This window comes from Elgaria multicarinata, chromosome 5 (genome assembly GCF_023053635.1).
Source record: "Elgaria multicarinata webbii isolate HBS135686 ecotype San Diego chromosome 5, rElgMul1.1.pri, whole genome shotgun sequence".
NCBI lineage: Eukaryota > Metazoa > Chordata > Lepidosauria > Squamata > Anguidae > Elgaria > Elgaria multicarinata.
This window is the reverse complement of record NC_086175.1, coordinates 35,274,991-35,295,254: the sequence shown is the minus strand read 5'-3', so window position 1 is coordinate 35,295,254 and position 20,264 is coordinate 35,274,991. Positions and strand designations below refer to the sequence as shown.

Below are 20,264 nucleotides of genomic sequence, written 5' to 3'. Positions count from 1 at the left end.
TGATGGGAGTTGTAGGCCAAAACATCTGGACCGCAAGGCATTGCACAATCTTTTGTATAAGGTTGTGTACTTCATCTTAAAATGTGGCCTTGAATTAAGTCCATGTTGCAGGAAATCCAGATTCAGATTGTTTATTTTGGTTGTAGACCAGCACATGTTGCATGAAATCTTCTGCTAGTTATTTCTCAAGAGCGCCACTGACAGAATTTCTTCCACTCACATATTTCATGTGTTATTATAAAACTTTAATATGTTTCAGTAAAAGCTGCATGTATGTAACCTTGTTCATTATTAACAAACAAGTTTAACACATAATACCTTGGGTCATGAATAATGTGAACTTGAAAAGTAGCATTTTTCTAGTTGTTGATTAATGATTGACCTGTACTCCCCAGCCTATGTTAATAACTTGCAGTGCGTTAAGATAAGGAATCTCCACTCCATTTAAGAATCGAAATTACATTCCTATGTAAGCTGACAATAAAGACCAACCAGTTTTCAAGTTGATATATGCATTGCAAAGGAATTGAAGTCGTAGGAAGTACTTCAAATGGAGAAAGTGGATCCTGTGCATGTTTCCTGCTATTATAGCAGCAGGATTAGAGCAAGGACATGTGGGCTGTAGAAAGAAAGAAATACGGAAAGAGTTAGGATTGACCTTATGTTGAGAAATGGAGATGAGTAATTAAAATAACTTGTAAGAGTAAGAGGCTTGGTTTTGATTTGAAGAAATAACATTTCTATTTTGGTGTTGTTGGGAATGTTTCCAATATTTCAGCACTTCTGTTTCTTAAGAGTCTTCCTTACTAAGTGGTTGTTCATAGTCAGTGGGTTTCCTGGTGTTAGTCAGCATCATGTCTAATGGGTCCAAAGACCAATCCATTACCTGTTTGCTTCCATGGTCTTACCAGTGAAGATATTTCCAATAAAATATAGGTAACTTTCCCCTTCTTATTCTGTGTGGACAACACAGACAATATCTTAAATTACTGTGATGTTTGTCAATGTGAGGGATGAACAAAATGTACAAGTACAAACATTTTGGGCTGTAACTAAAAAAAAAGCATAACAGGATAAGCATATAATCAATTACTTATCTGAAGCTCTTATCAACACACTGTGAAATTAGCTTTAACTGACAGAAGAAGAGGATCTTTAAGGCTTATCTGTTAAAGATCATATGGGGCTAGTTCATTTGTAGTGAAGAAACATAAAAAAATTGTAACAATTTTCAGAGGGATAGCCAAGTTAGTCTGTGACAGTAAAACTACACATTCTTGCATAAGCTTTCATAGACCCTGTTCACAAATGCTTATGCCAGAATAAATGTGTTAGCCTTTAAGGAGATTTTAAGAGGCACAAGAGTTTTTGTTATTAAAAAGTTGCCCATCCATGACTTATGATAAGAGCATTGTTTTTCATTGTTTATATTTCCAGTTCCTTGGAAACATCATGGTTGCTGATTACCCATTAGGGATTTGTTTGTAGTCATAAAGGCAGCTATGCTGCTACAATAGATTTCCTTCTCAAATAGAAACATAGGGCTATTTCATAAAATTGATGCGAGGCTAGTGACAAAATATGTTTGTCTTTCAGATCCCCAGCTCAAGGGTATAGTGACCAGGTTATATTGCAGGCAAGGCTACTACTTGCAAATGCACCCCGATGGAAGTCTGGATGGAACCAAGGATGACAGCAGTAATTCTAGTAAGTGATTGCACTAGGAAACTATTCAACTCTCTCACACTTGCTGTTCAGTTAACCATTTCATGATGTACATGCATGCATCATTGTTGTTTTCTCATGGCTTTGGTTGTTTTCTGATGTGCATTTTTGTAAAAGTTGTTGTTGGAGACATTTAGAAGGGGGGAAAACTGCTTCATAATTATGAATGAGAAGAAGCATCTGATTTCAGGAAAACACTGAAGCTACCCATTGGAAACCTAAGACCTGTTTCATATTGACCAATCTTGTTTCAAACATAACTAAAATACTTGCTAATTTGGTAAGAAACCCATTTCCGCAAACCAGTTTCAGCAGAGTCTAGTCATATCCTACTCATATCCGGTAATGGGCAGCTCTCTTGAGATATTGCTAAGCATACCAGGTGTTTAGTAGTTATTCTTATAACAAGAAGAAAGACTTCCAGAAGCAACACTGCTATAGGACAGAGGACTATTTTAATATTTCATGGATAATTCTTCCCCAGCCAGACTTTGGCAAAGGATTTGAGGTTTGTATGCACAATTTTGATGGTAATTCACTGCTGTATTTCTAAAGAATTCTGGCATGGAGAATGGCGCACATCTCAAGCGTGCTATGTTTTCAGAAATTCCCTAGCCTTGGTAGAGCTGTGCAGTCCTGTCCACAGGCCTAGTCCACAGCTGCCTAGCCTTGAGTACAAGAGAGCTGTTTCAATTCCTAAGCACAGCCGGACCCAACTGTGTGATAGCTGAGCCAGCCTCTTTCTATATCCCCCCAGGCAATGGCATATGCCTCCTTTCTCAGCCCAGTGTTGCATTCATATCCTGTTTTGGGGGTTCTCACAGACATGTGACTGCCACTGTTAGGAACAGGACACTGGTTCAGATGGACCCTTATTCTACTCCAGCAATGCTGTACTTATGTTGTTGTGATGGGGCCAGAGGGCTCAGGGACTTTACAGATTTCTCATACACAAGGCCACGGAGCCTACCTCTGTAAGCGAGGCTCAAGGACTGCTCAGCTCCCCATGCCTTAGGCTAGGTAAATTCCCACATCCCCACTCCACAGGAAATAGACATGATTGGATTTCTGGCGAAAGACCATTTGATTGACCCACAGTCTTTGCTAAGGTCATACTGATCCAATCGGCTTACATCTTTGCTTAGATGCCTTTACAAAGGCCTAAGGGGACACAAATGGTGCAGGTAGAATAAAGCATTCCTGCAATTTTTTTTCAAAGTATATGTGTGCATTACTTCTTAGAATTTGAGAACTTTACAATGCTAATTTGTTCAATGAAAATGGTTAACTGAAATAAGCTGGAATAAAATTACCAAATAAATAAATAAATAAATAAGGTTTGGGTATCAGAATCTGTGTGGTTAACATTCATCTGCATTTTTCTAGTACTTCACTCATGAATAAGATTGACCATATTAGCATTCAGACTGAGCTGACAAATAATTTCAGATTACTCCAGTCACCCTTTTAAGAAGAGAGAGAGAGAGAGAGAGATCTTTAAAAAGACATCTGTATTTCCCGCCAGCACTTTTTTTTAAATTCTAAATGTCCTTAAATATAAAGAAGCACCTTTCCATGAAGAGGTGAGCTGGCCAGTACTATTCTCTGCTGTATCTGTTAGGGTGCATGTGGAACCTCACATGGTGTCTGCTTCAACATTATCTTGCCCCAAGGAAGCAGTGCAGAGCTGTGTAGATACCCCTCATTTGCCATTAAATGCGAGACATCTCCTTTATTGTATTAAACACTTGAGGGCCTAGTCTGGTTCCCATATGATGGGTGGCAATCTGGGTCATTGCTCCATGCTCTCTTTTCTGTTTTGAAAAGTGGATTTCTTAAAATGCCATTCTCAATGCTTCCCCTTTGCTGTGCTGGAATCGCTGCTTCCATGTATCTCTGTGGGCTACTCTAGAGTTTGGAGAATGGCTGTACATGAAGGAGGGTCATACATTAGGATGGAAAACAGACGTTGCATCCATTGGCATAGGTTAGGCAGGTGGATGGGCATCTTGGCAAACAGTTACTCCAGTGTGCATACACAGATGAATCACTAACCATTCATGAGCAGCTGGGGTCAAATACTGATCCTGATCAATTTAATATTTTACTAATATTAGAGACAGTATTTACAGTGGTGTTTGCATGAGTCTTCCCTGAATTTATGTAATGCTATTCAGATAAAATGCAGACTGCTAAACATACATATAAGATTAATGGTTAATAAGCTTTTTATTTGCAGAGATTCAGCAACCTGCTTCAGTCACTATCAGCTTTAAAAATCTAATTTCTATAGTGCAATGAACCTTAGTTGCCCTTAAACTGCCAATCTATGTTCTTTCTTAGTTGTCTTCAAATCCCACAAAGGATTAATAAATGAATGTAGTTTGTCATGGGTGAAATACCCGCAATGAGCTGTGGACATATTGTCTGAACCTGGTCTTGGGTAAATGTGCATAGGATTTTAGCAACTGCTATTTAAAAACTATCTATTGATCTATCGATCTGTCATCACAAATAGAATATATAAAATGCCATAATGTAGGTTTTTACACCTGCAAAATAATTTGTACATTACTTTGATGTTTTTCTTTGCTTGCCTCTAACAGATCTTCTTTATTTTTACAGCATTGTTCAACCTTATACCAGTGGGACTTCGAGTTGTCGCTATCCAGGGTGTAAAAACAGGCTTGTATATAGCCCTAAATGGAGAAGGATTCCTTTATACATCAGTAAGTAGTATGCCACGACTATTGGTTGTAAGTCACTCTTCTGCAATAAGGCAGATCCAGTTCATGGAAAAAATCTGACAATTTAAAAGAATGAAGCATACGATGATACTATGTGTGGATTCTAAATACTTCAGAGTTTAATAAAAGGATCAAAACTTCATATAAGATTTTTAGACTGATGTCTTGGAACCATTGCAGGGCATGTCATGTTTGTCATGTGGAAACCGCTGCAACAATGTGCTTTCCAGCACTACAAAAGTAGTATCAGAAGGTCTGGACCACATAGGAAGAGCCCATGCTGGTGCAATGACGAGTCACAGCATAGATTGCTTCAATGTGGCCTGAGGCTTCTGTTGTTACCTTTGTGATGTGGGGAGGAGGTGTGCTCTATCAGCTCCCATGCAGCAGCGAAACATGTAAGGGCCCTGTTAATTACAGTAGATGCATTTAAGGCAATGGTTGGTTGACTTTGTTTAATATGACTATATAATACTATGACTACAGGCATATAGTTTAGAATCCAAATGTTTTTGATATCCTGTTTTTATTTGCGATGTTACTGCCTCACGGATTCAGATAATTCATAGCGGAGGTGTAGATAAATAGATATGTTCAGATAGAGTGAATATGGAATTCCAAAGAAGAGATATAAGGCATGTATATACACCAGCCCTATATCCTGGGGTAGTCCCTGGATCGTCCCTGTGCATCCAAATGACCAGGAATTTCCCCCGGGATATAGGGAATTGTGTAAAACCATTTTTTTCGGTCCTGGGACCATCTCGCGGAGCACAGGCCGTGTGGCCGCTGCTCCCAGGTTGTCCCTTTTTACAGGGCGTTTGAAATGGGCATGGAGCGGCACGGGGGTAGTCTGTGCCCATTGGGGGTAGGGAGCAGGTTCGTTGTTGTTTTTACCTTCTTTTGCTCATCGAAAAAACTGGCGGCAGTGACGTCCTTCTGGGATGCCGCACAGCTGTCAAGATGGTGGGGGAGGATCATGGAAGCTGTTAAGTCCCTCCCTCCCTCTACACCCTGTGGTGTAGACATGCCCATAGTAAATTCAGGTAATGATGTATTTTGGTTAAAAAAGGTTGGGTGATGCTGTGTACACATTATTCTACATTCTTTTAATTATATAGTATTTGAAGATGATGGATATTCCCCAAGGATGTAAATGTAATTGTTGAAGGCAAGAAAACTTTCCTGTTAATAAGCAGTAGACAAGATCCAGCCACACTGAATCACACTGGAGTCCTATCAATTTCAATGGGAGAGATTTGAGCACACGCTTGCCTTTTCCATTGAAATCAATGGAATTCCAATGTTCCATTCCAACGGAATTCCATTTTGACTAGACTGTTCCAATATTTTGTGCAGAAAAAAATCATTAGCTAAGAATTGAAAGCATATATTACCATGATTCAGAAATATATTCAAATATAAATGTAAACCACCAGTTCCTTAAAAGACAAAAGAAACGACACATAGCAAAAAGTACTCCTGGGAGTTAATTACCCTGGAGCATGATGTAGCCCAAGGTTGGGTTCATTTAATTTCCATTGAGTTCAGTGAGAAATATTTAATGAGTTGAGTGTACTTAACTCTCCCATTGAATTAAAAATACTTAATTTTGGTAGTAAGGTACCCTGTGGCAACGATCCAACTGCAGGAACACAGCAGCATATCACTGATAGTCTCATTAAGGCTTTGTGCATGTAGGACCTGCTGCTGGTTGGGTCCATGCACTGCGGACACAGCACATGTTTATTCAGGCAAATCCATGCACAGCGGCCTGGATCGAGGTTGTTAATGCCCCTGGCTGGATCATAGTGTTCTCTATTAGAGGAGGTGCTTGATATGTCATTATGCTTTTTATATATCTTCTCTGAAAAGCTGCCTTGAGTTACCAACATGATGATTTATTTAATTAGGAGGAATTCGAGACATGTTATCAAGCTCGTGGTACCCTGAAGAAAAATATTCTGTTTGTTTTGAATAGATGACAGTGCTCTGAAAGTTAATTAGGGAGAAATGTTCTTATAACTGAAATGTCATCAAGAAAGAAAAGATTATTGTACAGCACCTCTCTGTCATACATTGAAGCATGGCATATGGAACATCTGTGTTCTTTCGTACAACACTAAATGTGTGTCATAGAAAAACTGCAACATAAAAGTGTACACTATCTCAAGGCTGTAGAAGACCTGAACTGTTCCTATGGTGGCTTCAGTTCCATTATATTGCGTATGTGCATATATATGTATTTGTAAGCTTGTATAAATAAAACAATTACTTTAGCAAAGTGGCATCAAGATTTTCTACATGGTAGAGTTGGGAACAATGTCTGTGTATGCAGTTTTTCATCCATATTATTACAGTTTTTTCCATCATTTGTAGAGTTAAGGAAGAATTTCCCAACGCTTCTGAAACCAATCCTACTGAAATCAATGTAACCACTGTCATAGTAAGGCAGTACTTGAATGTATATTGTGTGTGCATATGAGCAGATGCTTTACATTTTAAAAGTTGCTGTTTCACTGGCCAGGGATTCCTTAGAGAGAATGGCTCAATCTTGTGTTGTCTGTGTACAGACAACACAATAACCAATGGTGATTTAAATATTGATGGTTGGTTATTTAACCCACCGTGGGTTATCGTGTTGTAGAAAGGGATTTTTTTAATTAGTGGTTGGTTATTTGGTTGAAATAACCCATTCAAAGAACGAACGCTGTGCAGATTTGGTTATCATGTTGTGTGGTGGGCACCATTGGTTATTTCATTGGCCACTGAGTCACAAGGCAAGAGCAGTCAAAGCAGTCTAATCCAGCCAGCAGGATAGTTTTGCAGCAGCAATTGCTGATAGGATACTAGTGGGAGGACTGAGAGGGGAGAGAGGGCGGAGTATGAGTGAGTCAATTCAACACTGATCCTAATCCACACACAGTTGATTATTATCACGTTGTGTGGGAAGTACCCCCCTAGATAAACAACTGTCAAGGTGATTATTACCCGACTATTGACAATTGTGTTGTCTGAACACAGCCAGTGCCTCACTAAGTAAAAGGTAAGTGCATGTTGTGGTCAAAAATTTTTTTCTTTTCTTTTCAAGAGAAGTGTAGCATAGTTGGAAATATAAAAACTAGATGTAACTAAAATAATAATGATGCTCTTTCTTTAAAAGAGTCTGCAATATCAAAAGAGCAATAAAATATGCGTTGAAGGCTCCGGTTATTGTTTAAGACCCATGCACAAAGTATTGTTAAGTGGTATATTTTGGATTTCTGAGTGCAGAGTTTAATATTCTGAATTTAGAATGCAGAAAACATGGGTGGATTAACAAAGCCAGTAGAAACTGGAGTGTGTCTCAGGCCACAGCTAGACTTAAGGTTTATCCTGGGATCATCCAGGGTTCACCCCTGCCTGAGCACTGGATCCCCTATGTGTCACCTAGATAAACAGGTTTGACCCCTGGACAATCCAGGGATAAACCTTAGGTCTAGCTATGGCCTCAGTGTTGGTGGTGTACTGAAATGCTACTACCAATGGGACCACAGTAATTGAATACTTCAGTGAGTCATAATCCTGAGAATCCACAGTAGTCAACAAGACTTGTCCTTAATCTGAGTGGATACTCTAGTGTGCACATACTATGAAATCCATGGAGCCTTATATGCAAACGACTCACTTATCTATTTGTAAAAAGATAGAAGTTGTGTGCATTGGATCATTCTTCATTCTTGTCCTCTGTGTTATGAGCAAAACATTTTCCAGAGGGGAAGCACCTGAAAGCTTATGCCATAATACATTTGTAAGTCTCAGAGTGCATCAAAATATTTATCGTGGTGCCTGTTTTTGTTCTTATAAGACCACAGATCAAAAGGAAAATGTACTGGGCAAGATCTATCATTCATTGTTCTCACACAACTCCCATTTATTTCTCAGGGGTGATGGTCATGGTTTGAAGGAGCACTGAACTTGTAGTACTCAAAAATGATGAAATATTACCCTCAGGGGAAAAACTCATTTTTCATTATTATGGATCAATGAATGTAGATCACAGCCTTATCAGTAGGGTTCCTATACCTTTGGTAGTGAGTCTGCTATTTTTTATATTTCTGTATTTTCTTAATACTTTATATTCTGTGTTTTAAAATATTGTTCAAAGCAACTTACTAAGTGGATCTCAGTCCATTTTTATCAAGTAGTTGTAACGTTGATTTTTACATTGTATGTCACCTTAGGTATCTATGGGCAGAGAAATTATTTATAAATTATGGGGCTTATATTCCTATGCACTTACCTGGCAGAAAGCCCCATTGGACATGGTAGGACTGATTTCCTGGTAAACATGCCACACTTGGTGTCACACTGTAAGAAGGACTGGGAGAAACTACAGTGTTTCCAGAAGAGGGCAACCAGGATGGTCATGAGAAGTTTAAGGGAAAACATGATAGCTGTCTTCAAATATCTGAATGGATGTTGCATGGAAGCAGATTTGGGCTAAACTTTAGGAGAACCTTCCTAATGGTAAGAGCTCTTTCTACGGTGAAACACACTGTCTCAGGATGTTTCTGGCCTTTGCTGGAGGGATTTAAGCAAAGGCTGGGTGGGCATGCTGTTGATGTAAGTTTCCTGCACAAAGCAGGGGTTTGGACTAGATTTATTATTATTATTGTTGTTATTATTATTATTATTATTATTATTATTATTTCTATACTGCCTCATAGCTGAAGCTCTCTGGGTGGTTTACAAAAGGTTAAAACATTAAAAACGCTATGCAAAATTTAAAAGCATAAAAACCATATGATAATATACACAAAGACAACATACATCTAAGTGTAAGAATCCTCCTCTTCTGTTGTCCTCCAAAGCATCCTGTATTCAGATAAGTGTTGTCTTTGAACATGGAGGTTACACATACTCACCTTGACTAATCATAGAATCATAGAATAGTAGAGTTGGAAGGGGCCTATAAGGCCATCGAGTCCAAACCCACCCACCCCCACTCAGTGCAGGCCATTGATAGAATTCACCTCCATTAATTTTTATAGCTATCTAAGTGAGTGGCCAACATCCCCACTTGTCTCTGAATTCAATGTTACTTATGTATTATGTGAAGAAGTCGCTTCTTTCATCTGTCCTGAATGTATTGCCAATCAATCTCATTGTAGCTAAAAGTCTGTGATTTTATTATTGTGTTACATAGGAATAGATGAAAGATGAGGATGAGGATTTTGATTGTAAAGTTATATATCACAGAACTGCAATGTGGATGGGCTGGAAGAGATCCCACTTCTCTTTATCTATATATTAACATGCAATAGAATTAATTCTAATCACTTTCAGCTAGAAAAGAATACTACTGATATGCTGCCTGCACGATAGAGATATAATTTGGATGCTGCACACTGTCTGGGACACTTGACTTGCAGCAGATAAGTGACAGATATGGGACTAGAACTAGAAGTGTTGACATATTTTGAGAGAAGCAGTTTTCACATCATTTTCAACTAGGACCAGAGGTAGAAAGGCTTGAAATCCTGTGGGAAATCCTGTCCATGAAAACTATTTCACCACTTTGCAAGTCCCCGCATTTTAGGTGTATACACAGTACTTGCGTTACATGTATAACCAACTTATAGTTTTCAAAATCCAACTTTAGCCAAGTGAATAGCAAATGTGCTTGCTATATTTCAGTATTTTGGCTAGGTCCTAGAGGTTTCTCATTAAAAAACGAAAAACGAAAAGAAACCCCTCAGTTTTTGAAGCCATACATCTTTCTCTCCATCAACTACTAGAGATAGGAAGATATTTGAGAGCTTGTGCAGTACAGTATAGCAGCTATAAGCTGTGAACTAGCAAGTTCCCATTTCAGATATAAACTGGTTAGGTAGCCTTAGGCAAGTTACTGGATTAAAGCCTTAAGGGAGGCCATGGGCTTTTCTATATGAGGCATTTATGATGCACTTATCATTCCCTAGTCATGGTTGTTTATGGATTCTTTAGCTGACATCAGGACCCTCCAGTTTTGCTTCTGTGGCTAATTAGCACTTTCAGTGAGGTTTGTTTTTTTCCCAACAGGGAAAATGTGGCTTTTAATTGTCAAAGCAAAAGAAAGTGTGATTTTCTCTTTTGTATTTGTGCTATTCTGCAATGTAGTGCCACCTAGAGGTTATGTAGCAGGAAAGGAAACACTCCTTGTGTAGTGCTCATATGTCAATTTGTGATGAAAGTGAAAGTAGATACAACAGATTAGCAGCCTCATATAGAAAAGCTCCTTAGCTCAGTGTTAGAGAACATCTTTTGCATGCAGAAAGTGTCACGTTCAGTGCCTGGCATCTCCAGCTAAAAGTACTAGATAGTAAGTGATGGGTAAATGTCTTCTCTGCTTGAGTCAGTGGAGAGCTGATGGCAGTCAGAGTAACCAGTGGTGGGCTAAATGGACAAGTAGCCCAACCTGCTATAAGACAGCTTCCCATGTTCATAGAAATGCTAATACCTCAGTTTTTTAAACAACAACAACAACATGAACTGAGCAGCATCTTCAAGCAGGAGATGCAGGAGATGCATTTTCAAATACATTGCTTTCCCAGGGCATTACTCCATTCTGCCCTGTGCTGACTGAAGCAAGTAGTGCTCCATGAGTGTCAAACAGCAAGTGGGAAAGGGGACTAATGATGGGAAGGAACAGGTTCTGACCTTAAATGCAGCTTAGAAATAATTTTAGATAGATAGCAAAGAAACCATGGTTGTGGCCTGCCCTGCTTAAATAGAATCACCTGTCCTGGAGAAGCCACTCCTTGTGTTTTGGCCTGACTCACTCTTCTGATCATCCTCCTGATCGGATCAGGTAGAAGGTGATAGGAAAGAGCTTTCTGCCTGAGGCACCGAAGAATAGCTGCCAGTCAGAACAGGCAGTACTGGGCTAGATAGACAAACAGTACTGGGCATGTTTAGCCTGGAGAAGAGAAGATTGAGGGGAGACATGATAGCACTCTTCAAATACTTGAAAGGCTGTCACACAGAGGAGGGCCAAGATCTCTTCTCGATCATCCCAGAGTCCAAGACATAGAATAATGGGCTCAAGTTACAGGAAGCCAGATTCCAGCTGGACATCAGGAAAAACTTCCCAACTGTTAGAGCAGTACAACAATGGAACCAGTTACCTAGGGATGTCGTGGGCTCTCACACACTACATGCATTCAAGAGGCAGCTGGACAACCATCTGTCCAGGATTCCTTTAAGGTGGATTCCTGCATTGAGCAGGGGGTTGGACTCGATGGCCTTGTAGGCCCCTTCCAACTCTACTATACTCTGATTCTATGAACAGTTTGATCTGGTATAAGGCAAATGCCTGTGTTGTGCAGAAGCATCAGTCCACTGCCCCATCCCATGTGATCTAAAATGTGAACATGAGAGCTCATTCTGGGTAGTTTGATCATCTGTATGAGCTCAGGAACTTGCATTTTCAGTTCATCACACAGCAGTGTGCAGAAGCTGGACTAGGTGGACCCTTGTTCTGATCTAGCATAGCTCTTCTTATGTTCTTAAGCAAAATTCTCTTTTTAAACTAAATGGTGCCAAAGCAGCTCCTGAAGGATGAAGCAAGCATTGGAGGTGGGGGGCGTATGGTGAGTAGTCTTTTTCCCCCCAGATAAACTGTTTTTTCACTAAAACATTCACCAAAGAAAATACAGTTTAGTCCTTATCAGTATTGAGCTATCAGGAAATGGAGATATTCTATTAGTTGTCTGTATGCTTTTAGGTGGGAGAATTTTAAGCATGGAAGGGTTTTGTCCCTGACATTTCCATATTCTCATCTGGTTAGCATTGTCATCAGTATCTTAAAGACCTTTTAGACTCATTTTGAGAAAATAGCTTCCTACCTTAGGGAAATATATAGGACTGTAGACAATTCAGAAAGAAAGAGAATGAGACTAAAGGTAATCAATATTTCACAGGTGACATTTTATTATATTTAAATCAAAGTCAAAGAAGACTTTAGCTCAGTGGGGATCTTTTGTTTAGTTTCAGAATCTTCACCCTTTATTTTAAAAACACTAAAAAGTCAAGGCTATAGTGCAGAGAGATATGCAACTAGCTCTATGAGCCTTTAGGGCTTTGGACTCACATTTCTCAAACAGTAGCCATCAATTACCGCCTTGCTGCACAGCAAATCACTTTTGAAACTTGATAAACTTTCAAAACTAGTTTGTAATATGGTGTGCAGGTAGGCTTGGGAGGGATCTCCCATCTCCCAAATAAAATTAAAAGGCTCATTTGGTGGGTGCGCACACACATTGGGCCTGTTCAGAAGACACCTTAAACTCTTCTGGTTAAGGCTTTTGGTTAAGCAGCAGGGTTTAAGGTGTCTTGTGCAATGTGTTTTGCTAAACCCTGCTCACTCACTAACCACAGTCAGACCATGTGCAGCAGGGTTAGTGGCTCTAACCATGGCTTAAAGTGTTGTGTGCAGCAGCATGGCTTATGGTTAGTGCTAACTCCAGAGTATCACAGTTTCGCTAACCACAGAGCTGGAAGTGTCATCTGAACAAGCCCACACTCTCGAATATGTGTAAAACTAGATGTTGTTGAACTGCGACTCCAATCATCCCTCACCTTTGGCTATGCTGACTAGAGATGATGGGAACTGCAGTCACCAACATCTCTAGAGAACCATACATTCCTCACCTCTAGTTGAAAGCAACACTTAGGCCTTAGCTAGACCTAAGGTTTATCCCAGGATTGTCCTGGGGTTATCCCTGTTCATGTAAATGACACACAGGGGATCCCAGGAGCAGGCAGGGACGACCCCTGGATGACCCCGGGATAAACCTTAGGTCTAGCTAAGGCCTCCGTATAGTAGTTTAAATCCCAGCAGCATAGTGAATGTATATTCAAGACTAAACCAAAGAAGTAAACAATGGTTTCGGTAAACAGTCACACAATCTTCTGTTGAGCTAAAATCTAAAATATTGTTGCACTATACATTTATCGAAGACAGGCATATTGATCCAGTTCTCATGTAACACTAATCTATAGTTTATTTATTCTATTGTTTGTTGCCCCACCTGGTTTGTTTTCTCAGTCCTTGGTCATTTGTTTCCCACTTCCTTTCGCCACTCCCTCCCTGTATCCCAAATGCCTTGTGGCACTGTAGTATTGGCATGTAGAGTGGCTGGGTTGGTGTATTGTTTTTTAACCACTCTTGCCTGCTACCTCTGTAGCCTGGCGAAATAACTCATGAACAACCCATGGTTCTGGATTCACATTGTAAAATCTACATGATTTTAAGCAACCCAGAGTTCACAACCCAATAATAAACCATGGATTCTCTTTTGGGTTTGTTTGTGGTTAACAAACTAGGGTTTGGGATGTGCTCACACATCACAAAAACCCAAAATTCAACCTGTGAAATCCAGGCCATTGTCTAAAGAGCTGTTTGTCATTTCAGATTAGTTAGTTGCTGTTTAAATTTTTAATAGGACAATGCCGCTGGTAAGCTACAATGCAAGAATTTTCTACATGATTTATATATACTTTTTATCAATGCTGAGTGATCATTGGAAGGCCCATAGATCAGTGGTAAAGCATATGGTTTGCATGCAGAACCTCCCCCCCCCCCAGTTTATTCCCACAACACCTACAGTTCAAAAGATTTCAGCTAACAAGGCTGGAAAAGACCTCCGCTTAAGACCTTGGAGAGCGGCTTTCATGACCAAACTTGAATAAGGCATTTTTTAAAAAAGTGCTTTGTTAGTGAGAGACAGGGATTAGTCACTCAGATTAGGAGGAGGTTGTCCATTTGTTGTTTGTTTGTTTGTTTTAAAGCCCATATGGTACTTGTAGGTTTTTCCCTGTAGAGTTAAAAGCAGCTTCATGGGGAAGCAATTTGGATCAGGAAAATGGCACTGAGGGGAAAACACTCACATTCTCCCATGGCATCATGGCCCATTCTGAATAAAGGTCCATAAGGTCCATCTAGTCACTGACCTCATGACTGTTTGTGTAGTTTGGCCCTCAGAGAGATACGTACCCCCAAAAGGCAGATGTACTATAAATCAGTGGCACATAGATGATGATAAGTTCTTTCTAAATGCACTACCGTTTTTAAGTTGCATTTCTCCCATGATTTCCTTTTGCCCACTTCATAATTGGTTTCTGAAAGGCATGAGGTGTTGCATGATTACAATCAGCTATTGTACCTGGACTTCTAAAGAACAAGGAACTTTTTGTTACAAAAAGTACAAGAAGGAACATTCTTCGTTATACATGCTAAAATAATGGTAATCTAATCTCATGCTTCAGAAGTAAGCCACTTGCCAAAGGGGTTGGGAAGCAATGTTTCTCCTGCTAAGCAGCATTTCATATTTCAGAAGGTACATTATAGATTTTCGTCCACTTGAGCCCTGAGCAAGGGCTCTGAATGTACCTTGATGGATCAGTGGCTTGATCTGGTCTGGCAAATTTTTGATTCTTGACTCTTCTTCTTTGGTATTTCTTGTAACCTGTATTGAACTTCTACCCCCTATTGGGCCAGTTACATAATCACACCCACACACTGTAATTTATTCTTCTCTGTTTAGTTGCGGTTTCAACTGAATATACTTAGAGTCTTTGCCATGTGGCATTCCTCTGACAAAGAAGGAAATTTGGTGGATCTGCAGGAAATGACAATGCACATTTTTATTTTTATTTTAAGTTTTGGTTTGGGATGGAATAAAGATATTTTCTTTCATGAATGTGGACATAAATAGAGGTGGCTTAGCATGTTCCCCAGGCACAGAGGGAGAGGAAATAAAAGTAATCTGCATTTCCAGTTTTTGCATGGCTGGTATAAAGGAAGCAGGTGAGTTCAGACTGGTGTACAAGCTGTTTCTTCATCTGGAGTTTGTACATGTTCTCCCAGCAAGTTCCTTTTCAAAAGTTAACACGAGGCACATAAAATCCAAGCTTAGAACTTATTTAAAGCATTACTCCTCCATATCTTGGTCATATGTGAAGCTGTCCTCAAGTACACATAAGTATAAAATGAGACTTCCATTTGAAGATTGGTTTCTGAAATGTAGCTATTTATGCACCTAAACTTAGAAATGTTCAAAATGTATACAAATATCAAAATTTAAACAACTAAAGTTAATGGTCTGTGCCTTAAATTATGGGGGGGGGGGAATCAATTATACATAAACTCTTCAGTCTGTGAGTAGACATGTATAGGATTGTCCTGTAAGAGAATGTGTACATTAAGCTATGGGATTTAGCAACTCCAAACAAATTAACATGGGACATCTTAGTCAGGGAGGCACGTCTCATCTCAAGTTTAAACAAGAATAGAATTTTAAAATGATGAACAAATTATTTTGATTTGTAATAATTTTCTTTTGGTATAAGACAAATGTTTTGAACTAACATTACTTGTGAATCAGTAAAAAGGGGTTTGTTTAAATCTGCTCTAAAATGTGATGGATATTTTTTACCTCTTCTTGTTTCTTTCTTGCTTTTATTTTACAATTATTTGGTAATGCTGGATTGATATAATAGATTTATCCCCCCTTGCTCTGGTTGTTTTAAATTTTATAGTATAAAATATTGATAATCATAGTATAATCATCTCCCTACAACCCACCATCTTGCTTTGTTTCTCAAAATATATCTTGAATGTTCATCCTCAACTGTTAAATAAGATATAAAGATTCCAAAGACCTGCACTCTGACTGGATTGCAGAGAACAGTAAAATATAGGTTTTGTTTCTGATCTGTTTCGTAATTTTTATTTCTAATTCACCTGCCTACACAGTAAGTGATATGTGTCAGTAATTTTCAGTCCCAAAGAACTATTGACTTGCTCTACTGTTCCAACTTTATAATGGAATGATTGAGAGAAAATGTCATTAAATAATTTTCTTCCTATAAGGAAGTAAATAAAACGAAGTGGTTCATTCATTTTTCAATCAGGGCTGCTGGTTGGCAAGTGAAGGATAATCCTCCTGTCTTATTTACAGCCCAAGAACTGCAGCGTCTCCCATCCTATTCCTCTCTCAGTCCCGTTGCCCTCCCACCATTTCTAGTTTCTGTGAGGAAACACATGTAGGGTAGGCAAGAGGAAGAGAAACGAGCTATGGCTGCAGGGCAGTTAGAGAGAAGAGGAATCTCCAAGTTGAAAACTGGCAACCCTTTCAGGAAAGTAGAAAATCTCTGGTTCTCAGAACCTACAGAGTTATTGTTTTTCCTTTGCAGCTGCAGAACCATTGCAGTGTCAGGACAGTTCTTCAGATTGCACCCCAGTATCACCATTTCCCTTGTGTATGTTTGCTTGCTGCAAGCATGGCTAATAGATGGATTTTATTTTTTCCAATTAAAACAGGAAGGGCTTGATACCCTTTCTTCAAAACAGACACAATCAACATTCAACTAGTACAATCCATTCCAAGGTTTGTTTTCCTTTGTCCCTTTTGTGCAGCATCTGCTTTGACTGTGGTGACAAATGTCCCCTAAGCTAGTTATGCACGGTCACATCAAGATTCAGGTGAATATATAAATACTGGAATAAAATAATCCAGGACAATTTGGACACACCTCATGTGTCTCTTAAATTTTGATTGAGCAAAGGGGCCTTCTGTTTATCTGATTTGTTGACTGAGGCCAGATTACCTAGGGTGGTCATCACCAACCTGGCGCCCGACTGAAGTTTTGGACTGCAACTCCTATCATCTGGCTATGTTGGCTGGGGCTAATGGTAGTTGTAGTCCAAAACGTCTGGCAGTCACATCTCTGTGATTTGGGTTGGAGTACCCTGACTATATTTCTTATAATGTGAATGTGAACTCTGGGCCATAAGGAAAGGTTGGGGTAAAACTATCACCAACAAATACTTTTGTATAGTGAGGAGTCAACGGTTAATGAAATGTTACATGACAATAAGCATCTATTTGGCCTGCTTTTATCTACCCCCATCATAACATCCCTCCTTCGCACCCTTTCAATAGTTTCCCTAACTAATTAGAAAAATAGTTTTCCCTTTAAAGAAAGAAAGAAAGCTTAGTATGCCTGTTTTCCAGCTCTCATTTTGTTTGGCAGGAGCAATGTGAGATTATTAAACGAAGAGTTAAAAACTATCTTCTTTTCTTCAGAATTACGTATCTCAATTCAGGGCAGTGAAGAGACTTTTAAACAATCAAAAAGGATTAGTTTTCATGGTTGAAAGGGTCCCTATTAGTAAAAGTGTACACCATCCCTCTTTCCCCATTTCTCTCTCTTGATGAATTGGGATTAACAGTTCTATTTTGTCATTTTTTGCCTGAGGCACACTGTAATAATGTCACATTGTAGGCTGAATCCAAAAGGTTCTATATTATGGCTCGCATCTTTTTATATAGAAATAATAAGGTATTTTCATTTCAAAACATGAGGCGTTGAATGAAGATGATGCTTAAACAATGAGAACTGTACCTCTTTAACCTCTGGACTTTGAAACAGGGCTTTTCAAAATCGGGGATTCTTCCGTTTAAAATCAAGAAATTAATTATGAACATCCAATTTTCCATTTAATGCACTGTATTATTGACAAAGCCACTCTTCTGCCCACCATGGGAGCCCTGTGGATTAGGCACAGGCTCCCTGTGCTACTGGAACTGCTAGCTAGAGGAGGAATGGGGCTTTGGACAGCCCTGTCCAGTCCTGCTGGACTCAATCTGCAATGGTGTTCTAGATACTTGCACTACCAATGCTGGTGGCTGAGGGAAGGTAAACAGAGGCTCATATAACAGCCAGCAAGTCAGGTGATACTAGAGGGCTGATCCAATGCTATCAGCAAGTATAAATGCTTATCTTGCTTTCTGTCTTTCTCTGTTTAGGTAAATCTTCCCCGGTGGAGGTCACTCATTTCTCCCTCTGTTCACCAGATTGCTGACCTTCAGACAGCTAATCTCTGGTCCATTTATGACTTGTGTCTGGCGTGCCCACCTCCAAGATATCATTCTGTCTACAGGCCTGATATAGCATAAAAATGCTTAGCCTGTATTCTAAACATTATAGACTGAAATAAGAATTACTTAACGTGCAAGTAGAATTTTTTAAAAAACTGGGTTAAAGGACAGGGGAAAACTTAAGTGGTATTTTTTCACCTTTGTGGGTTTTTTTAAAACAGTTTTACAATTGTTTGCAGTTATTTGTATTTAAGAATACATGGTTTATGTATGCTGTTTTGTTATTTTCTGAAATGAAAGGTACTCTGACTCCTGCAAAGTAAAGCTAAGGACTGTCTTCACAGCATCGGGTTGGCACCACCTCCCTCTCAAACCCTGCGCTTTCCCTTTCCAGGAGCAGTGGCAGGTAATCCCAATGACGAGGAGGGAGCGTGGGGTTTCTGGGTGGCAGCCACTGCTGCCATCCTCTTCCTATACTTTCCCCAAAGATGTCAGAGAGAAGGGAGTTGAGAGTCCCCCACCCTTACTCACCACCTGCCTGGCCCCGGAGAGAGGATATAGGGGTGATTTATGAAGGTGCCGAGCACTAGGATGCAAAGTCCACCACCATTGCCATCAGCTCTTCCACCCTCTGGAAAAGGGAAAGAAGGTGGAGAGGGACAAAGATGGGCTCTTTAGTCTGCCGCCACTCATTCATGGCCTCTCACAGTAGACAATCTTTCTGTTGCCCTCTTCATGGTGGAAGGCGACCAATCACCGGTCACCTTCCATGAGGCGCTGCCCTGGGTTGATGCCAGATTAGCTCTGGAGAGATGTTATACGGTGGAAGTGCCATGTTGACATCACTCCCTTTGGAAAAGTCGGATAAATCCCCAACTGTTTCCAATTGGAGCATCGTGGGGAAGCCCCACGAAGGCTACAGAGCTGCATTTGCATCGTCTAACCAACAAAGCACAGATCCACAGTCATTATGGAGCTTTCCCTGTGTATAGACAGCCCTCTGGAGGGAACCTGGAAATCGGCTTTCCCTTGGTTTGTTGGCTTTTGATGAGACATGCCCTCTAAGTGCATTTTAAAAGTGCCATGGTGCACATGGGCTCCTGATCCTAACTTTTATGAACAGGAGAGAACTGAATGTGAAAAGGGGGGGTTAAAAAAGGAGGTTCCACAAAAATGATGTTGCTATATAAGATGTTTGGTTGAGAAAAAATATGATTATTCCTTTGCCACTCTCTGCAACGATAGGAAAATACACTGCGAAAATGGCTGCAACGAGCAATAATTTTGCAGATTTGACTATTAAGTGTTTGTGAGTAGTTATCTTTGAAATTATGATCTTTTAAAAACAACACATCAGTGAATCATTATTAGCAGCCTTCCCAAATCCTCCATGCCCTTGACCCACTTACATTTCCCATTCAACCATGCAAGGATGGAACTCAGTATTTCACACTTACCCAGATTATAATTTATATAGCAAAGGAACGCAATGAACATCCTTCGCAGTGCTAAAAATGCTCAAGGTGCCTTCCCTTTGGTTGTGTAAGTAAAGCAGCCTTTTGCTATGTCTTGTATAACCAGAGTGTTTATATGACCTTCAAAGAAAAGAGGGTAAGATGTGATGGACATTTCTGATTCATCACACACAACAATGGGGCTCGCTTGTTGTCAGTCATGGACAGAGTTCTGCCATTTCCTTGATTTTGGAATACTTTGCATTTGAGCACTATCAGATACCCATCCTATCTCAGTGGCAAAAATAGCATGCTATTATTGCTTGGATGAAACTCATTTCATTCCCTGGTGTTAATTTATTAAATAAGTTTTATAGCAGCACATACTGCCTTTGATTTTGATAGAAGTACCCTGTTATTGCCCCTGTGGC

The 20,264-nt window shown here is 39.7% G+C and overlaps 1 protein-coding gene across 2 annotated transcripts in view; it reads left to right on the top strand.

Moving 5' to 3' along the window:
• Positions 1–20,264, top strand: part of FGF14 (fibroblast growth factor 14) — a 349,112-nt gene that overhangs the window by 271,030 nt on the left and 57,818 nt on the right. For both annotated transcript variants that reach the window (XM_063126118.1, XM_063126117.1), the window contains exons 2-3: positions 1,597–1,707; positions 4,351–4,454. In XM_063126118.1, coding sequence (XP_062982188.1) covers positions 1,597–1,707; positions 4,351–4,454 — 215 coding nt within the window. The remainder of the gene's footprint in view (positions 1–1,596; positions 1,708–4,350; positions 4,455–20,264) is intronic.